The 16,986-nt window shown below is 52.1% G+C and overlaps 1 protein-coding gene across 1 annotated transcript in view; it reads left to right on the forward strand.

The window, feature by feature from the left end:
• Positions 1-16,986, forward strand: part of LOC105491749 (phospholipase A2 group IVE) — a 62,490-nt gene that overhangs the window by 39,399 nt on the left and 6,105 nt on the right. Inside the window, exons 4-14 of the mRNA XM_011758418.2 lie at positions 547-678; positions 1,681-1,721; positions 4,236-4,278; positions 5,760-5,823; positions 6,699-6,877; positions 6,982-7,068; positions 7,424-7,461; positions 9,654-9,789; positions 11,380-11,516; positions 13,874-14,096; positions 16,503-16,617. Of these exons, the coding sequence (XP_011756720.2) occupies positions 547-678; positions 1,681-1,721; positions 4,236-4,278; positions 5,760-5,823; positions 6,699-6,877; positions 6,982-7,068; positions 7,424-7,461; positions 9,654-9,789; positions 11,380-11,516; positions 13,874-14,096; positions 16,503-16,617 (1,195 nt within the window). The remainder of the gene's footprint in view (positions 1-546; positions 679-1,680; positions 1,722-4,235; positions 4,279-5,759; positions 5,824-6,698; positions 6,878-6,981; positions 7,069-7,423; positions 7,462-9,653; positions 9,790-11,379; positions 11,517-13,873; positions 14,097-16,502; positions 16,618-16,986) is intronic.

Consider the following 16,986-nt stretch of genomic DNA (forward strand, 5'->3'; position numbering starts at 1 on the left):
AGACATTACCAGGGACTGATGAGTCAAAGGATAGAGTTCATATACCTCACCCCAACCCCACCAATTATCAGAATCCCTACAAGCTTTGCCACATCACTCCCTGGAGTGGAAGATGTTAGCTTCCCCCATCTGGATTTTCTGGCACAAACGGGCTGTCTTCAGCGCCCAGGGGCCCAGTGCTGGCCGATTCTATATCTTGCCAGGGGTCTTGCTTGCTCTTTCCCATCCATCCTTCCCCTCAGGTGAAATGAAATCCTTCCATACTTCACAGGTCTCTGCCAAGCTTATAAAAGAGGCAAAATTCTCTAGTAGGAGAGTGAGAGCAGAAGGCCAAGAAGGCTTCAGGGAGTTGAAAAGGAGGGAATAGACACTTTACTTCCTTAATTCATTTCCCTACAAATGTCTCTCACGTCTAAGCAGGGACTTCTGGGCTGTCTCCCATCCCCCAGACCTACCTCCTTGCTAGGACAGAGGTCAGGCCCCTTGTTCTGGGAAGGGGTCAATGCAACCGTGGTAACCAGACTGGCATCCTTCCTTCTCCCCTAGAACGTGCTAGAGTTGAGTGTCTGTGATGAAGACACAGTGACACCAGATGACCATCTCCTGACAGTTCTCTATGACCTCACCAAGCTCTGTTTCCGAAAGAAAACCCACGTGAAGTTTCCACTCAACCCGCAGGTGGGTGCAGGGGTCCCGGCCCTCAGACTCCGGCCTCATAAAAACCTCAGAGCTGGTGCTGATTCCCCAGGGTCTTCTCTGTGTACACAGTCAAGTTGAGAAAAGATGGTGCTGCTGGTTTAAATCCCAGCACTGTCACTCACTATGATGTGATGCCGTAAAAATAACTTCCTAAGTTTCTGTTTCCTCATCTACAAAATGGTGATCCTAATACCTACCACAGAAGGTTGTTGTGGGACTTAAATGAGAAACCATAATTCAGGCAACTAGCAGTATTCATAGAACACAGTACAGATGCAGTAAGCCTTGGTTCCCTTCCCTCCTTTTCTTCCCTCAGAGTCCCGTTGCTGGGATGGCCCCAGGAACAGAGGACAGATGAGGGTAAAGGCGGGCGAATCTGCAGATCAGAGACAGCCGGAGCTGGAGCCCCCAGGATGCTGTCCATTCAATCATTCAACCAGCACTTGAGTGCCTGTGAGGGGCCGGCACTGTTCCAGGCACTGGGTCCCCTCGGGAACTAGCATCCCTGCCCTCACCTAGCTTACATTCTGGTGGGGAGAGTAAGGCCCAGTGAGGCCCTGGCTTGCCTCCAGTTACACAGCAAGAGGTGTGAGGGACTCAGTGAAGGAAGGAAGGGGCTTTCTGAAGGCGTATCTCAGCGCTCCCTTGCCACAGGCACTGAGCCCCTTGGGAAGGCAGAAGAGCAGTGGGAAGCCAGGGAAGTGACAAAAAGGAGATGTTCTGGGGCAGAGGAATGCACATGCTGGGGCTGGGGGTCAGCTCCATACCTCGACCTCCCCTGGGCTGTCAGTGATGCTCCTGATGTCAAAGACCTGGGGACAGAGATTGGCAGAGGAGACCACAAGCGCACTCCATGGCAGTAGGCAGCCGTGGGGGAAGGACGGAGGCAGGTCCACAGGGGCTCTCCAGGAGGCAAAGGGTTCTGGTCAGCAGAGATGTGCAGACGCCACTCACAGCCGCCTTCTCTCCCTCCCCTACCAGGGCCTGGAAGAGCTGGAGGTGGAGTTCCTGCTGGAGGAGAGGTGAGTGGGCCCGGGCCCCGGGGCCCACCAAGGTCCTGGCCATCAAGTGGCTTCTGGGAATGAGCATTTCAGAGTCAGGTCAGCCTTTATGCTGCCCCACCCTCTTCCAGTCTCACTCCTGGCACTAACCCTGACTCTTCACGGTGCATCAGAATCACCTGTGAGCTTCTCCATAGTGTAGGAGCCTGGGCCCCACCACACTTACCCAGTTCTCCTGCCCTCAGCATTGCTTTAAGGATCTAGTACTCTGGCCAGATAGCCTGCCAGGCCCCCTGCATTCCCAAGGGCGGCTTCTGGGAAGATTTCCTGCCACCATGGCGATGGGGACCTTGTTGAGGCCCAGCTGAGAAAGAGGTCAGAGCCCAGGGGTCTCCTCCTTGACCAGAACTGTTAGAACAAACACCCCAAACCCTGGCCACAAGCAGAGGCCACCCCCTCTGCAGCCAACTCTGGAACCACGTCAGTGGGAGGCTCAGGCCCATCTTGCAGGGTTCTTTCCAATCTTCTTTCTTGCCTGCTTGCCTGCCTTCCTCCCTCCCTCCCTCCCTTTCACCCTTCCTCCCTCCCTCCCTCCCTCCCTCCCTCCCTCCCTCCCTCCCTCCCTCCCTCCTTTCTTTCTTTCTTTCTTTCTTTCTTTCTTTCTTTCTTTCTTTCTTTCTTTCTTTCTTTCTTTCTTTCTTTCTTTCTTCCTTCCTTCCTTCCTTCCTTCCTTCCTTCCTTCCCTCCCTCCCTCCCTCCCTCCCTCCCTCCCTCCCTCCCTCCCTCCTTTCTTTCTTTCTTTCTTTCTTTCTTTCTTTCTTTCTTTCTTTCTTTCTTTCTTTCTTTCTTTCTTTCTTTCTTTCTTTCTTTCTTTCTCTCTCTCTTTCTCTCTTTCACTCTTTCTCTCTTTCTTTCTTTCTTTCTTTTCACTCTGTCATCCAGGCTGGAGTACAGTGGCACAATCTCAGCTTACTGCAACTTCCACCTCCTAGATTCAAGTGATTCTCCTCCCTCAACCTCCCAAGCAGCTGTAATTACAGGCATGCACCACCATGCCATGCTAATTTTTGTATTTTTGGTAGAGATGGTGTTCCACTATGTTGGTCTTGAACTCCTGACCGCCTTGGCCTCCCAAAGTGCTGGGATTACAGGTGTGAGCCACTGTGCCCAGCCCCAATCATTTTCAATTAGGAAAATGACCCAGGATCCTGGAGATATGACTGTGCTGAGGAGTCAGAGAACTGGAGGTCTGGACGGAGAGAACAAAGAGGGAAGGAAGGGAGGAAGGAAGGAAGGAAGGAAGGAAGGAAGGAAGGAAGGAAGGAAGGAAGGAAGGAAGGAAGGAAGGAAGGAGGGAGGGAGGGAGGGAGGGAGGGAGGGAGAAATCCTGCCTCAGGCCGGGCAGAGTGCCCTGTAACTGGGCACTCTTCCTTCTTCTTCACCTGGCAGGGCTGGGCCCCCCATACTTGTGATGAGTCCAGGCACAGAAGGAGGATGACAGGTGGGAGACAGGACAAGAGGGTTCGTCAGCTGCCACTCGGAGAATCCTCTGCCTAGAGGATCTTCAAACTATGTGAGGGAACTTACTTCCCATCAACAACTGATTGGCAAATTAAGATCAACTTTATGTATTTCACATTGAAGAAAATCAAAGCTCTCCCCTCCAATTCTTGATTTGACAGGATTTTTAGAGGGCGGAGAAAGCTCCTGGGTTGAATTAGAAAGTGGCTTCCAAAATGAAACGTGGCACACTTGGTAATAAGAGTTGCTCTGGTGAAACCCTGTCTCTACTAAAATACAAAACACTAGCTGGGCATGGTGACACGCACCTGTAATCCCAGCTATTCAGGAGGCTAAGGCAGGAGAATTGCTTGAACCCAGGAGGTAGAGGTTGCAGTGAGCCCAGACCGCGCCATCGCACTCCAGCCTGGGCAACAGAGTGAGACTCCTTCTCAACAACAACAAAAAAGTTGATCTGGAGACACAGTCACCTTGGGCTTAATTTTGACAAGGGATGCTGTGGACCCTGCCAGGCTAACTGAAATCTTGGAGGCTTATGTTCTCAACTTTATAACACAAGGGCAATTAACATTCACCCTCTCGGCTGGGTCAGACTGTTAAATGCATAAGTTCGATAAGGCACAGAATGGAGAATGGATCATTTTTGCTACGGAAACTGTTGTGTCTGCTCTAGCTGGCAGGTTGCAGCCATTTCTTGCAACCTATTTATTCTTCTAACCCCATGCATTTGCATCTGGTTGGACATAAAAAACAGTTATCTTTAAAAACAAAAATTGAACTCTCCTACTCTTCTAACCTATAAATCTATTTTTTTCCTGGACATTCTATTTCAAATGTATGCCAGCTTCCTCCCTGACAACCTGTAAGGCTAAGGTTTCTGAAGCTAATATTTTTTATGAGAACAAAGAAGGCTCTGATATTCTGTTATTGACCCTATTCATTCCCTTTGTCACCGTTAGAAGAAACCAGTCAAGAATGCTAGAATTGACCAGGAGTTCTCCTTTTGTTTTTCAGTCCCTCTTCACCTGAGACCCTCGTCACCAATGGCGTGCTGGTGGTAATTGTCTTCCTGGGTTCCTGTCACTCCAGAGGCCACAGCTGGCTGCTGCTCTCAGGGGAACAGGACCAAGAGAGAAAACACTGGGCCCAGCTTGGTCTCTGTCCTATCCTGACCTCTGCAGGAGTTAGACTAATCGAGGCCAGCCAAATGGGGCACAGGCAGCACTGGGGCGTGAGCTGGGGCTTCTGTACAGAGGGAAGAGGTAGCTGGGACATCACGCTGGCCTGGCACTCCATATCCCAAAAGTGACCCTTCCCCTTAAGAACCTCCCCAATAAAAGAACCCACTAAGTGCAGCCTCCTCTCAGACTCAGTCTTGGTCCTGTACCCCACGACCCCAGTCATTCTACAAGCGCAATTTACCTTTTTTTTTTTTTTTTTTTTTTTTTTTTTTTTTTTGAGATAAGGTCTCACTCTGTCACCCAGTGCTGAAATGCAGTGCTGTGAACTCAGATCACCGCAACCTCTGCCTCCTGGGCTCAAGCACACTGCCATGCCCAGCTATTATTTTGTATTTTGTATTTTTATTTTGTAGAGACGGAATTTTGACATGTTGCCCAGGCTGGTTTCAAACTCCTGAGCTCAAGCAATCTGCCCGCCTCAGCCTCCCAAAGTGCTGGGATTACAGGTGTGAGCCACCATGCCTGGCCTACAAGCACAATTTCTGTATTAAAAATTGTTTCATAGCCAGTCACGGTGGCTTATGCCTATAATCCCAGTACTTTGAGAGGCCGAGGTGGGGGGATCACTTGAGCCCAGGAGTTCAGAACAAGTCTGAGTAACATAGTGAGACTCTATCCCTATAAAAAAATACAAAAATTAGCCAGGCATGGTAACATGTGTCTATAGTCCCAGCTACTCAGGAGGCTGAGGTGGGAGGATTGCTTTAGCCCAGGAGGTCGAGGCTGCAGTGAGCTGTGATTATGCCACTGCACTCCAGCCTGGGTGACAGAGTGAGACCCTGTGTCAAAAACAAAAATTCATATTTTAGCTGTTGGTACAGCTATTTTAATTAAATGCATCCAGTGTCTCAGGGTCCAAGGAGACCTCTCCCTCAAAAAGAAGAGTCTGGGAATGTGTGGCAAAGGAGTATGGTCTGCCTCAGCACCTTGACAAGGCTGTTTTATTGGAAGCTCTCACTTTGAAAGCTCAGAGTTGAACATTCCCTCAGGTCAGATCCCTGACCTGCAGCTGAGCACCTGACCCCTAGTAAACTGTGACCGTGGGTCACAGTTTCATGGTCCTAGAACAGCTTCATAGTCCTAGAACAGCTTCATGGTCAAGTGTCCTACCTCTGAGTGAGATGGCATGCCTTGACTGGGTTCAGAAAACGTGGTCAACACACTCTGCATTCTCCAGCATCAGCCCAGCCAGACCAGTGCTGAATTTATCCTCTGGTCCTTCCTCTCCCTTCAGCCTGGAAGAGCAAGGAGGTGGCTGGTGCTCAGACACTCAGTGACCCTCCCTTGTGTTTTACAGTCTCGACAAGTCTCCTGCCTGGAGGTTCATGCACAATCCAGGAGGCGGAGGAAGAGGGAGAAAAGTGAGCTGTTCTGCCTTTTCTGCCTACTGGGGGACAAGGGGGAGCTGCATCCAAAGCCCATGAGCATCAGACTCCGCCTGGTCTGGGGCTTTCCTGGGCTCAGGGCGATCAAAAGCTTGGCCACAACTCCTCAGAATCATCTCACCCCCAGGGGTCACGAGCCCTGGCCTCCCAGCCTGCTCTGTAAAGGGCACGTTCTCCCAAGCACCCACATAACCTTGGAATGTCCCGGGTCTGGGGTCCCAGTGCTGCCCCCTCTGTCCATGCTTGCTGTGCCGTGCCCTGTCAGGACCTCAGAGTGCCTGGGTCAGTGAGGTGGTCAGCACCCGATGCCCAAGGCCCCTCTAACTATGCCCCTTCCTCTAGGCAGACCACAGCTCACAAACGGTCCTAGCACTTTAGAGCTGGCAGAGACCTAAGAGATCCACGAATACCATACCCCCACCCTGCTCCCCACCCCCCACCCCCGTGTTGCCCATGCAAGGCTACCAGACATGAGGGAAGGAGGGAGGATAGAAGAGGCATCTACCTCAAAACTGACAGTGTGCTGAGGGCCTGCCTCCTCAGCAGTGGGCAGGTTACTTTGCGGCATCTTCTGGCAAAGCTGAGCCAAGGACTGGTCCTGAGGACCTTCTCAGCATCTCAAAGGGTTTTCTGGGGACTACATTTGTCCACATCCTCATAAACCTCATTAAAATGCAGGTTCCTGGGCCCTGCCCTACCCTCTAGATTGACAGTCTCTGGGGAATTTGAACCAGTGCCCCAGGTGATTCTAAACTCTTCCTGGACACCTCCAGATAGGCTTTTTGCTGGACCAAGTTGCGGGTGGGGAGTGAGAGGCTCCTGGGGTCTCACCCTCTTGTCCTCTCTCCCAGTGAAGGACCTTCTGGTGATGGTGAGCGAGTCCTTTCAGAACACCCAGCGTGTCCGGCCCTGCTTGGAACCCTGCTGTCCAACCTCTGCCTGCTTCCAAACCTCTGCCTGCTTCCACTACCCCAAGTACTTCCAGTCCCAGGTGCACGTGGAAGTACCCAAGAGTCACTGGAGCTGTGGGGTACAAGGCGGCCGACACTGGGGAAGGTGTGGGGGACTGGGGCAAGTGGGGGGTGCCAGAGGAGCCCCCCCAGCCCCTCTCACAGAACCCACCCATCCCTCCAGCTTTGCTGCTGCGGCTCTCACAAGAACGGCCCCGTCAGCCAGCCCCTCGACTGCCTTTCCGATGGTCAGGTGATGACCCTGCCTGTGGTAAGTGCCTGGGTCTGGGAAGGGCCCTTGAGTTACTTTCCCTGGAGCTCCCGTGGCAGGGAGATGGGGAGAGCCTGGGGAGGGCACAAGAGGGAAGGTGGCTTGTGAGGGTCTCCCTCAGGCAGGATGGAGGAGTCTTGTGAGGCAGGAGACTGATGAGCTACAGTGTGGTCCAAAGAGTGTATGGAGGCTGAGTTGAAGATGGTGGGGAGATCGTGTCCAGAACAGAGAAGCAGGGATGGGGTGCCTGTGTGTGCATGTGTGTGCTGAATGGGGTCTGGGTGACAGTGTGGATCTGGGGTCACTTGGCTCTGAATTGTCACCTCTGACAAGCTTTTCCTCTTTCCCTCCCCAGGGCGAGAGTTATGAATTACACATGAAGTCTACACCCTGGTACAGTACTCACATTCTGTCTGTGCCCCTCACTCATTCATACTAGTGGGTGTGCAGTGGCATCTCACTGTGTTTTGATTTGCATCTCCCCTACGGCTGAAGATGTTGAACATCTTTCCATGGGCTGATTGGCATATCTTCTTTGGAGACATTTCTATTCAGATCTTTTGCCCACTTTTTATGTGGGTTATTTGTGTTTATATTGTTAAGTTGTAAGAGTGTTTGACATATTCCAGATACAAATCCCTTGTCAGATATATGATTTGTAAACATTTCCTCTTGTTCTATGGCTTATCTTTTCACATTCTTGGTGGTGTCCTTTGAAGCACAAAGGACTTTACTTTTGATGAAATTTTTTTTTTTTTATCTTGTCACTTGTGCTTTTGGTGTCATATCTCAGAAACCAGAAATCATTGCCTAATCCAATGTCCTGAAATTTTTATTTATTTTATTTTATTTTATTTTATTTTGAGATGGAATCTCACTGTCACCCAGGCTAGAGTGCAGTGGTGCGATCTCGGCTCACTGCAACCTCCGCCTCCTGGGTTAAGCGATTCTCCTGCCTCAGCCTCCCCAGTAGCTGGGATTACAGGTGCGCACCTCTACACCTGGCTAATTTTTGTATTTTCAGTAGAGATGAGGTTTTGCCGTATTGGCCAGGCTGGTCTTGAACTCCTGACCTCAAGTGATCCACCCTCCTCGGCTTCCCAAAGTGCTGGGATTACAAGTGTGCACCATCGCGCCCGACCAAGGTCCTGAAAATGTATTCCCATGTTTTTTTTCTAAGACTTGTTTAGTTTTAGCTTTCATATTTAGGTCTATGATCAATTTTTAGGTAATTAATCTATACAGTGTAAAAGAGGGGCTCAACCTCGTTCTTTGGCATGTGGATATCCAGTTGTCTCAGCACCATCTCCTGAAAACAACATTGTTTTCCGAAATCTTGACTGTCAGAAATCAAGTGGCCATGATTTCTATTTACAGTTTGATTAGTTATTTGCCCTTGGAAAAGCTCTTTACCCTTACTGAGTCTCCGTTTTCCTCATCTGTACATTGGGAGAATAACAAGGATCCTATGCATCACTGGGTTGCTCTGAGGATCCAGCTAGACAGCACATGCGAAGTACTCATCCATCTGGCAAGTGGGATGCTCAGCAAACGTCAACTAATGTTATTGTTATTATGGTTGTTGTATTATTATTCATTCCCTGTTGAGGCCAAAGAAAGAATTATTTTCTAACAGCTGTGTCTGTAGCCCTGTGCTAGACAAAGAGGAGACATGATGGAAATCTCCCAGGCCCTGCCTTCAAGGAAATGTGGCTTTGTTAGTGAGCCAAGGCTCAGTTGCAAATGGTCAAGGTACATTCATCTGGAGTCACTGGGGAGCTGGGTCTCGGAGGATGCACAGGCTGGAGGTGGGCAAAGGGAGGACGCTTCTGGTGAAGGCGGGGGCTCTGGGACCTGACCCAGAAGCTTCGAGGGTAGTTTCAGGTGAGCTTGGAAAGGTCAGGCAGGGTCTTGGATGCCAGGCCAGGAGCCTGGACTTGTTTGGGGCAGGGATGTGATTAAAAAAAAGAGGACAAGCATTGGGCATGTCACAGAGGCTCCTGCCCCACCTGCCTGCAGACCTGTGAGGTGACACAGTGAGATCAGGGATGTGACGGTTTTTGTCAGTTGCACACACACACAGCAGAATTGTTATTCTAGGAACAGGAAGAGCTCATTGAAGAATGTGAGCTCCATAGGAACAGGGAGTCCATACCGTGGGGCCTTGTTCAGAGGGATTTGGCAAAATGATCTCAGAGCCTCTTGTCACCCATGCCTGGTCCTAGGCTAGAGAAGCCACCTTGGGGAAGACTTTCTGGACCTTCCAGATGTGGCCGAGGAGACAGAGGACTCAAAGTGTCCCTAACCCAGTGCCAATGGTTATCTTTTGTTGAGTAGCAGCTCGCATGGTGCCGGCTAAGGCTTTGGGGGCTTCGCATTTGTTATCTCTTTAAGTGCTGAAGACAGTGCTGAGAGTTCAGCACGATTCGCCCCACTTTACAGATGAGAAAGTGGAGACCCACGGTCGCAGAAGTGGTCCCTGGCAGAAGCAGGCTTTGATCCTAGGTCCAGTGGACCCTAAAGCTGTGTCTACTCCAGTGGAGATAGAGGCTGCAGGCCCACTACAGAGTCCTCTCTCCCTCCAGCCCTGAGATGCCAGACGTGCGGCTGGGCTTCAGCCTGTGCCCAGCAGAGCTGGAGTTTCTGCAGAAGCGGAAGGTGGTGGTGGCCAAGGCCCTGAAGCAGGTGCTGCAGTTGGAGGCGGACCTGCAGGAGGATGAGGTGGGTAATCAGGGGTGTGGCCAGCCTGCGCCCAGCTGGTCCTTCCAGCACCACGCCCTGCCAGCCAACCCAGGCCCTGCCCTGCCCCAGGCGCCACCTCCGTGGATGCTTTTACTGCTGAGGTACAGGCGTCCTGGTGAGAGCTGTGCTGGAAGTGATTCCGTTTTATATTCACAAGAGAAGGGGAGAGCAAAATGGAGAGAGAGAGGACAGAGCCCCAGCGGCTCCTGCCAAGCACTAAGAGCCCCTGCGGTGGCTAAAGGGGCCTTGCCCAGGGACAAAATGCCCTCCTCACCCCAGCCAGGAAAACATTTTAAGCTGTACCACCTCCTGCACCCCACACCTCCACCCAAAAGGCCTTAGGTCCTTCTTTCCCCTGTTGTCTCTCCTCTCAAACCTGCATAGGTAGACACCCCCAGAAATAACAGCGCTAGGAAGCTGGAGACAAACAACTTGTACTCCAAGGGTCAGCCCCTTCTTCCTGCAGGGGCAGACGGTGGGCCTCTGTCACAGCCCTCTGTTGCCTCCCTTGTGTGGACCAAGGCCCACACTCCCTGGGCAGCAGGCAAGCCCTCCAAGCGCCTGCCTTCTGAGGCTGACCCTAGGTGAGGACAGAGACCTGGCAGGGTGCCCGAGGAGGACATAGTGCTTTAGCCAATGGAAGGCTCTTACAGCCCCCACTCAAATGAAAACAGATGGAGTAAGTCTCGAAAAAGAGCCCCTTTCTCCCTCCTTTTTTTTTTCTCCTCCTTGAGATAGAGTCTTGCTCTGTTGCCCAGGCTGGAGTGCAGTGGCACCATCACAGCTCACTGCAGCCTCCACCTCCCAGGCTCAAGCAATCCTCCTACCTCAGCCTCCCAAGTAGCTGGGACTCCAGGAACAAGCCACGACGCTGGGCTAATTTCTGTAATTTTTGTAGAGATGGAGTTTCCCCATGTTGCCCAGGCTGGTCTTAAACTCCTGGGCTTAAGCAATCTGCCCACCTCAGCCCACCGAAGTGCTAGGATTGCAAGCGTGAGCTACTGTGCCTGGCCCTACCTTTAGGGAAACATTCCAGGGGTCTCTTAAACCTCTGTCGACCCAGAGCTGGCAACCCTGCTCCTTCCCACATCACCAGTCCATTGACTCTTGGCCTTGCCATACAGTTCCTGCTGAGCAGGCGCCATGTGCCAGGCCTGGTGCCTACATCAGATCCAGCTACAGAAGATGTTGGTTTCTCCCATTGTGGGATCGCACATTAGTAGAGTTCTTGAACAAGCTGTCCACTCCCCTCGGACCCCAGTTTTATCACCTGTTAACTGAGGGCTGGACTAACAGTGCTAAGAACTCTGCTAGCCACAGCTTTCTGTGATTTACCAAGCCTGTGTTAGGCTTCCGAGTCCTTCACTGACACCAACCACTGTGTGTGGAGCTGAGGTCTGTTTCTAGACCCACTGCTCCGTGGAAAGGCAGGTGTCAGGTGGCTCAGCGCTGCACTCCTCTGTAGCCAGCTCTGCCTCCTCCATTGTTCGAAGCTGCTGTCATTCTGTGTCTTCTCCCAAGCTTTGCCTCTGGAGCCTTCCCCAACCACCTGCCTCTGTGTCACCCCAGGTGCCGCTGATAGCCATCATGGCCACTGGGGGTGGAACAAGATCCATGACCTCCATGTATGGCCACCTGCTGGGGCTACAGAAGCTGAACCTCCTGGACTGTGCCAGCTACATCACTGGCCTGTCAGGGGCCACCTGGTAAGGAGACGTGAGCCACTGTCTGTGGAGCCCAAAGCAAGCTGCAAACAGGCTGGCCTGGGGTCTCAGGTGAAGCTCCTCCCCGCCGCCCAAAGACAGAGTTACTCCTGAAGCCTGGGAAGTGCCCCAGGTGCAGCGGTGTGGCCTTGGGCATGCAGCTTGACCATGCAGTGTGTGTGGCCTTGTATCTTCACAGTGGGGATGACAACAGCTCTAACTTCATGTGGGGGGTGTAAGAGGCTCTCCCGCTACTAAGTATGCCAGAGACGCTGTATGCGCTGGCCTTTCGTGTGTTACTGTTTCCCTGGGGCTGTGGTATGGACCCCGGAACATGACCCCATAGTGCTGGGGACATGCAACGGGCAGGGCCCTGTGGCTGAGCTCCCTCCTGCTGACCCTCTGCTGGTGAGCAGGGCCGGGAGCTGAGCACGGGGTTCCCCCACAGGGAGGCCAGGGTCAGGTCAGCTTCCCCACAGAAGGCACAGTGCCTGTAGCCCACTGTACCTTTAGGGGCCCCCCAAAATAGGTTAATTTCTTTTAAAATCAGGATTGTTTCATTAACAAACTTATAGGTTGAAGAAAATGTTTTAATAAATAATATGAATACATTTATCTTTATGTAACACAGTCATCAAATATAAATTTTAATTTTTTTATGTGGCCAGGTATGGTGGCTCACATCTGTAATACCAGCACTTTGGGAGGCAGAGGCAGAAGGATTGCTTGAGGCCAGGAGTTCAAGACCAGGCTGGGCCACCTAGGGAGGTCTTGTCTCTAAAAAAAAATAAAAAATAAAATAAAAAATAAAAAATAAATCAATGTTTTTTGTGGGGCCCATCAAAATCCTCCTGTGGCCCTGGTTCAGCGTGGCCTATCAAGCAGGACCGTGTCCTGTCTGTGACTGGTGGGCCTGTGAGCCCCAAAGTCCCTTGCTGTGCCTTGTATACTGGAAGAGTTCTGAGTAGCCCCCATGTGAGCAAGTGGATGTGAATGGGCCTTGGAAAGCCAAGGGCTCCTGTGCCACACACTTCCCCAGGGGGCAGAAGCGCCAGCCCAGGTGGGACAGAAGGAGCTGTTTGCCTCTGGCTAAGCACTGGAGTCACTGCTTCCTGTGGCTTATCTTGTGTCTTCCTCACAAAAACTATCAGGGAGGCGCTGTTGTTATTTTTCAGCTGGAGAAACAAAGTAATTTGCCAGGGACGCTCAGTTAACGAGCAGTGGAGTGGAATTTGAACCCAGTCATGGGCCCACATCCTTAACCTCCACGCTAAATGGCTGTCCCAGGTAGTAGGTTAAGAAGGTAACTTGCTTCCAGCAGGCTGAGGGGCACCTGTGTCCTCCTGGACTATTGTGCGATAGACAGAAAGCGGGAGGAACTCAGGCCCAGCCAGCGTGGGATGGGTGGGGCCCCCTGGCCTAGGGAAAACACAAGTCATATTCTTTTAAAAACTCATTTGCAATGGCTTCTGGAAGCCTTTTTAAAGTGTAAAATTAATGGGTGAAGCTTATGGAGAGCAGGGTGCTTTTTGTTGAAAAGTCTCCTGACCACCTCCCACCTTCCCAAAAACAAGTTCTGTGAGGGAAGAGGCCCATTTCCTTCCATGTGAAGCCGCAGACTAGCTCCACTGCCAGGGAGGTTGTTCTCGGGCACAGAATGAAAAGGACCTTTCCCTGTCCTGACATAGAAAAGCTGGATCCAGGCCACAGACAGGCAGACTGAGGCCAGACCCAGGGTTAGCGGGATCACCTCTTTGTGTTGCTCCCCCTGCAACCAACATGTAAGTTAAGAAGAGAAAGGGAAATAAATCCTCAGTCAACATGAGAATTACAGGAATTAACGTGGCAGAGTAGAAAGAGCCAGGACCTGAAATCAGCCGAGGCTGGGTTTAAATGTGGGCTCCAGCATTTATTTTGTGCCACGCACTGTTCTAACTACCCCACATCACCTTCGCTCATGTAGTCCATCAGAACTCTATGAAGCAGCTACAATTATTGTAATTCTCCCCATTCCACAGACAGGAAAACTGAAGGGAACTGTGATTAAGTAGCTTGCCCAAGATCACACAGCTAGTGAGCGGCAGAGCCTGGCTTGATCCAGAATCTTCAACTTAACCACTGTTATGCCTGGCACACAGTGGGCATTCGAGAGCTGGTAGCACTTGTGATTATGAGTAATAATGTTCACCTTCCCCTGCTCCTCGCTGCCTGCCAGGCCTCTGCCTCACCCCTGCTCTCCAGGTTCCCCTCCTGGCAGGTTAGGGCTCCCAGTGGCCTGCCTACCTTCCCTCCTGCCCAGGTCCAGGACTGATCAGACAAGGGCCAGGGCAGCCCTGTCAGCTGTGCCTGTCTCTCTCCAGGACCATGGCTACCTTGTACCGGGACCCTGACTGGTCCTCCAAAAACCTGGAGCCTGCTATCTTTGAGGCCCGGAGACACGTGGTAAAGGACAAGCTACCCTCCCTGTTCCCAGACCAGCTCCTCAAATTCCGGGAGGAGCTCCGGCAGCGCAGCCAGGAAGGCTACAGGGTCACCTTTACAGACTTCTGGGGCCTGCTGATAGAGACCTGCCTGGGGGACGAGGTAGGCGCTCAGCTTCTCCCGGGCCCCACCCTGCCCTGGCTGATGCCTGGCTCTCTCTTCCTCAGGGGAGTCAGGACTTTCACTGCGCACAGGGAGTTAGGTTAGACCTGCCGGAGTATCCTCAGGCTGGAAGACCCATCAGGTGTCGGAATACCTACGCCGGAGGAAGGTGGTGGGATTGTCTCCCGTGTGCCCTTTAGAGGACGGCTGAGACCCTTGTGTTGCAGGCAAACCTGCCTGGAGACAGTGCGTCCTCTGAGAGCCACGCCAAGACACCTGAGAGGGAAAAATGGAGAGGAAGCTGGGGAAGACTGGAAAGCAGTGACGCCATGAAGCGACTCACCCTAGGGGTGGGGAGAGGAAGAAAGGTCAGGCGGCAGCATCCCAGACCACGGCGGGGTCTGCAAGGCCCTTGGAGGGTCCTCCAGCCAAAGCTGGCTGTCACAGGAGTCCCGCGTCTCCCAGAATGGGCCAGCCTCAGTATCCCTGCGCCACTCAGTCACAGGAAGTGCAGCCTCAGCACAGACTCAGCTGTGGATTTCAGAGCACAGCAGCTGGGGTCCTTAGTCAGTAACACTCTCTGCAGTTAGAGGTCTGCGGGGCTCATTCTCGCAGCCACCAATGGGCCCAATGAGGTTCCTTCCTATTCTGAGATCCAGTGATCTGACTAATACGTGCCCAAGAAGAGGACCAGCCTGTCTTGGGTGGCTGCTGCTGTGAGAACTGTGACCCAACCAGGCTGGTCCTTTTCCTGGACAATTGGCAGAGCAGAGGGATCCCCAAGGGGTGTTGTGATCCTGGACATCCGGGTAGGCTCAGCTGACACCTGTGCCCTTTAGGCTGCACAAGCCAATATGAACCAACTTTTGCTGTTGCTTGGCCCCAAAGCAGAGCTTCCCACCTAACCTCTATCCAGGCCCATGTTTCTCTGTTCCACTCCAAAGGTGTCTGCAGAGTTCTGAATTCAAATGAGAACTTGCTAGAAAATTATTGCAGCAATTATTTTTTATACTAGTAGGTCCCATCTTCCAGAAAGCCAGACAGTTTGAGCAACTGAGAATGACTGGACCTTCATCTTCAATCTTCCCTCATTCCTTCAATTAAATTACTTGAGTACCTCCTGCGTGCCAGGAACTGTGCTGGCAAATGGGGATCCAGAAAGGAATTGGACATGGCTTCCAAGCCGAGGCACCCGCCACTTCTGACGGATCCCACCCACCCTGCCCCTGTTACAACCCACCACCTAACCTGTCCTCCCTATGAAGCAGAGCAGGCAGAGGCCAAGGGCGTCGGCTTTGGGATTCAGGCAGGATGGGGTTGAAATTCAGGCCCTGCTCTCTACTATTCCTTAAGTGGGAATTACATCAATAAGTGCTAGTTAACATTTTCAACAATATTGTAACAATCGTGAGTGCCGCATATGATGAGGAGGAAGCACCGAGTCTTCCGACATCAGGAGTCTCAGCATTCTGGCCAGGACAGGAGCCCCTTTCCCGTGGGGCCCCTTGACAAAGAATGTGGACCGGCTCTTCTCTGAGCCTGCAGCTTTACTTCCGGGACAGTCAGCTCTGTGATGCCCAGATCTCTGGGCCCAGTGATGACCCTGTTTGCTTTCAAAGGAGACCCACATGTCATTGGGCATATGCATGTGTTTGCCATTCCATACGGGTTCTGTAGCCTTCACACACTTGGGTGACCAGGGTTGGTCACCCAGAAGTCAGCTGCTTGGCCTGGGGTCAGAGCCTGGGCCTCTAAGACCTGGATTCCACCTCGTCTGCAGTGGCTGACTCACTTTGGGAGGCGGCCTGTGGCCCAGGCTGATCAGCAAGGCTTCCCACTCTGGGGATTAGAGGGACCTCAGCCACTGTCTAGTGCTCAAGTCCTAAGTCTTTTGTTAAAAAAAGAAAAAAAGAAAAAAAAGAAAGGGAGAGGAGGGGAGCAGAGGAAGGGAAACTTCTTTTTCACCCAAGTTTTTACCCCTCAATTGAGGGAGCTCAACATGCCAAGCTGGTTGAAAAAGAAAATGGAGCTGCTAAAAATGGAGCTGCTCCAGTTCTAGCAGAGGGAAGATGATGGGGCAGAAGATGGGCAGTGCTAACCTCTCCCACCCCTTCCTCTTTATCGGCTCACCCCGGAGACCAAGACCCTGGGACTCTGAGGGACTGTCCTAAACTGCGGATCCAGTCCCGGCCCCTGTCTAGTGGTGGGCAGCCCAAGAAGGTGGTTCCTATGCCATGGGTGCCTTTTCAGAGTGATTTGGCTGGTGTCAGCTGGGGCCGGTACAGCGTCCTGGTGAGCTCAGGAGCTAGGAAGTGGCTGCAGGGGTCCAGGTTGTCCTCTCATTCTGCACTGCCTCCCTCACACCCTGGGCTGTTGCTTCTCTTTAACCATTTTGTTTCCTCACAGAGAAATGAATGCAAACTGTCAGATCAGCGTGCTGCTTTGAGCTGTGGCCAGAACCCCCTGCCCATCTACCTCACCATCAATGTCAAGGATGATGTAAGCAACCAGGACTTCAGAGGTAACACCAGTGGCTGGTGATTTACAAGTGTCGGGGGGGGGGTCCCTTCTTGGTGGGCAAAAGCACCCATCACCTCCAGGTCCCCCAATCCCATCCATCTTTGTCAATCTTTACATCCAGACTGTGCACACAGCTGGAGAAATCACCTTTGCTATCTCAATCTGCCCTGCTGCAAGGGTGAGGCCGACAGGCACCGTCTGCAGCTTCCCTGGGCATGTATTTGATGGGACTGGGGAAGACAAAGGTTGTGAAAGGAAGATATTTCTAAGCTGCCCAGAGGGAGAGACTCGAGAGACCTGCCCTGCTTCAGGGTCAGTTTTTGTCCCATTCAACAGGCTCTGAGGTGCAAGTGAGCCATCCCCCTTGCCA

The sequence above is a fragment of the Macaca nemestrina genome, chromosome 7 (assembly GCF_043159975.1).
Source record: "Macaca nemestrina isolate mMacNem1 chromosome 7, mMacNem.hap1, whole genome shotgun sequence".
Classification (NCBI taxonomy): Eukaryota; Metazoa; Chordata; class Mammalia; order Primates; family Cercopithecidae; genus Macaca; species Macaca nemestrina.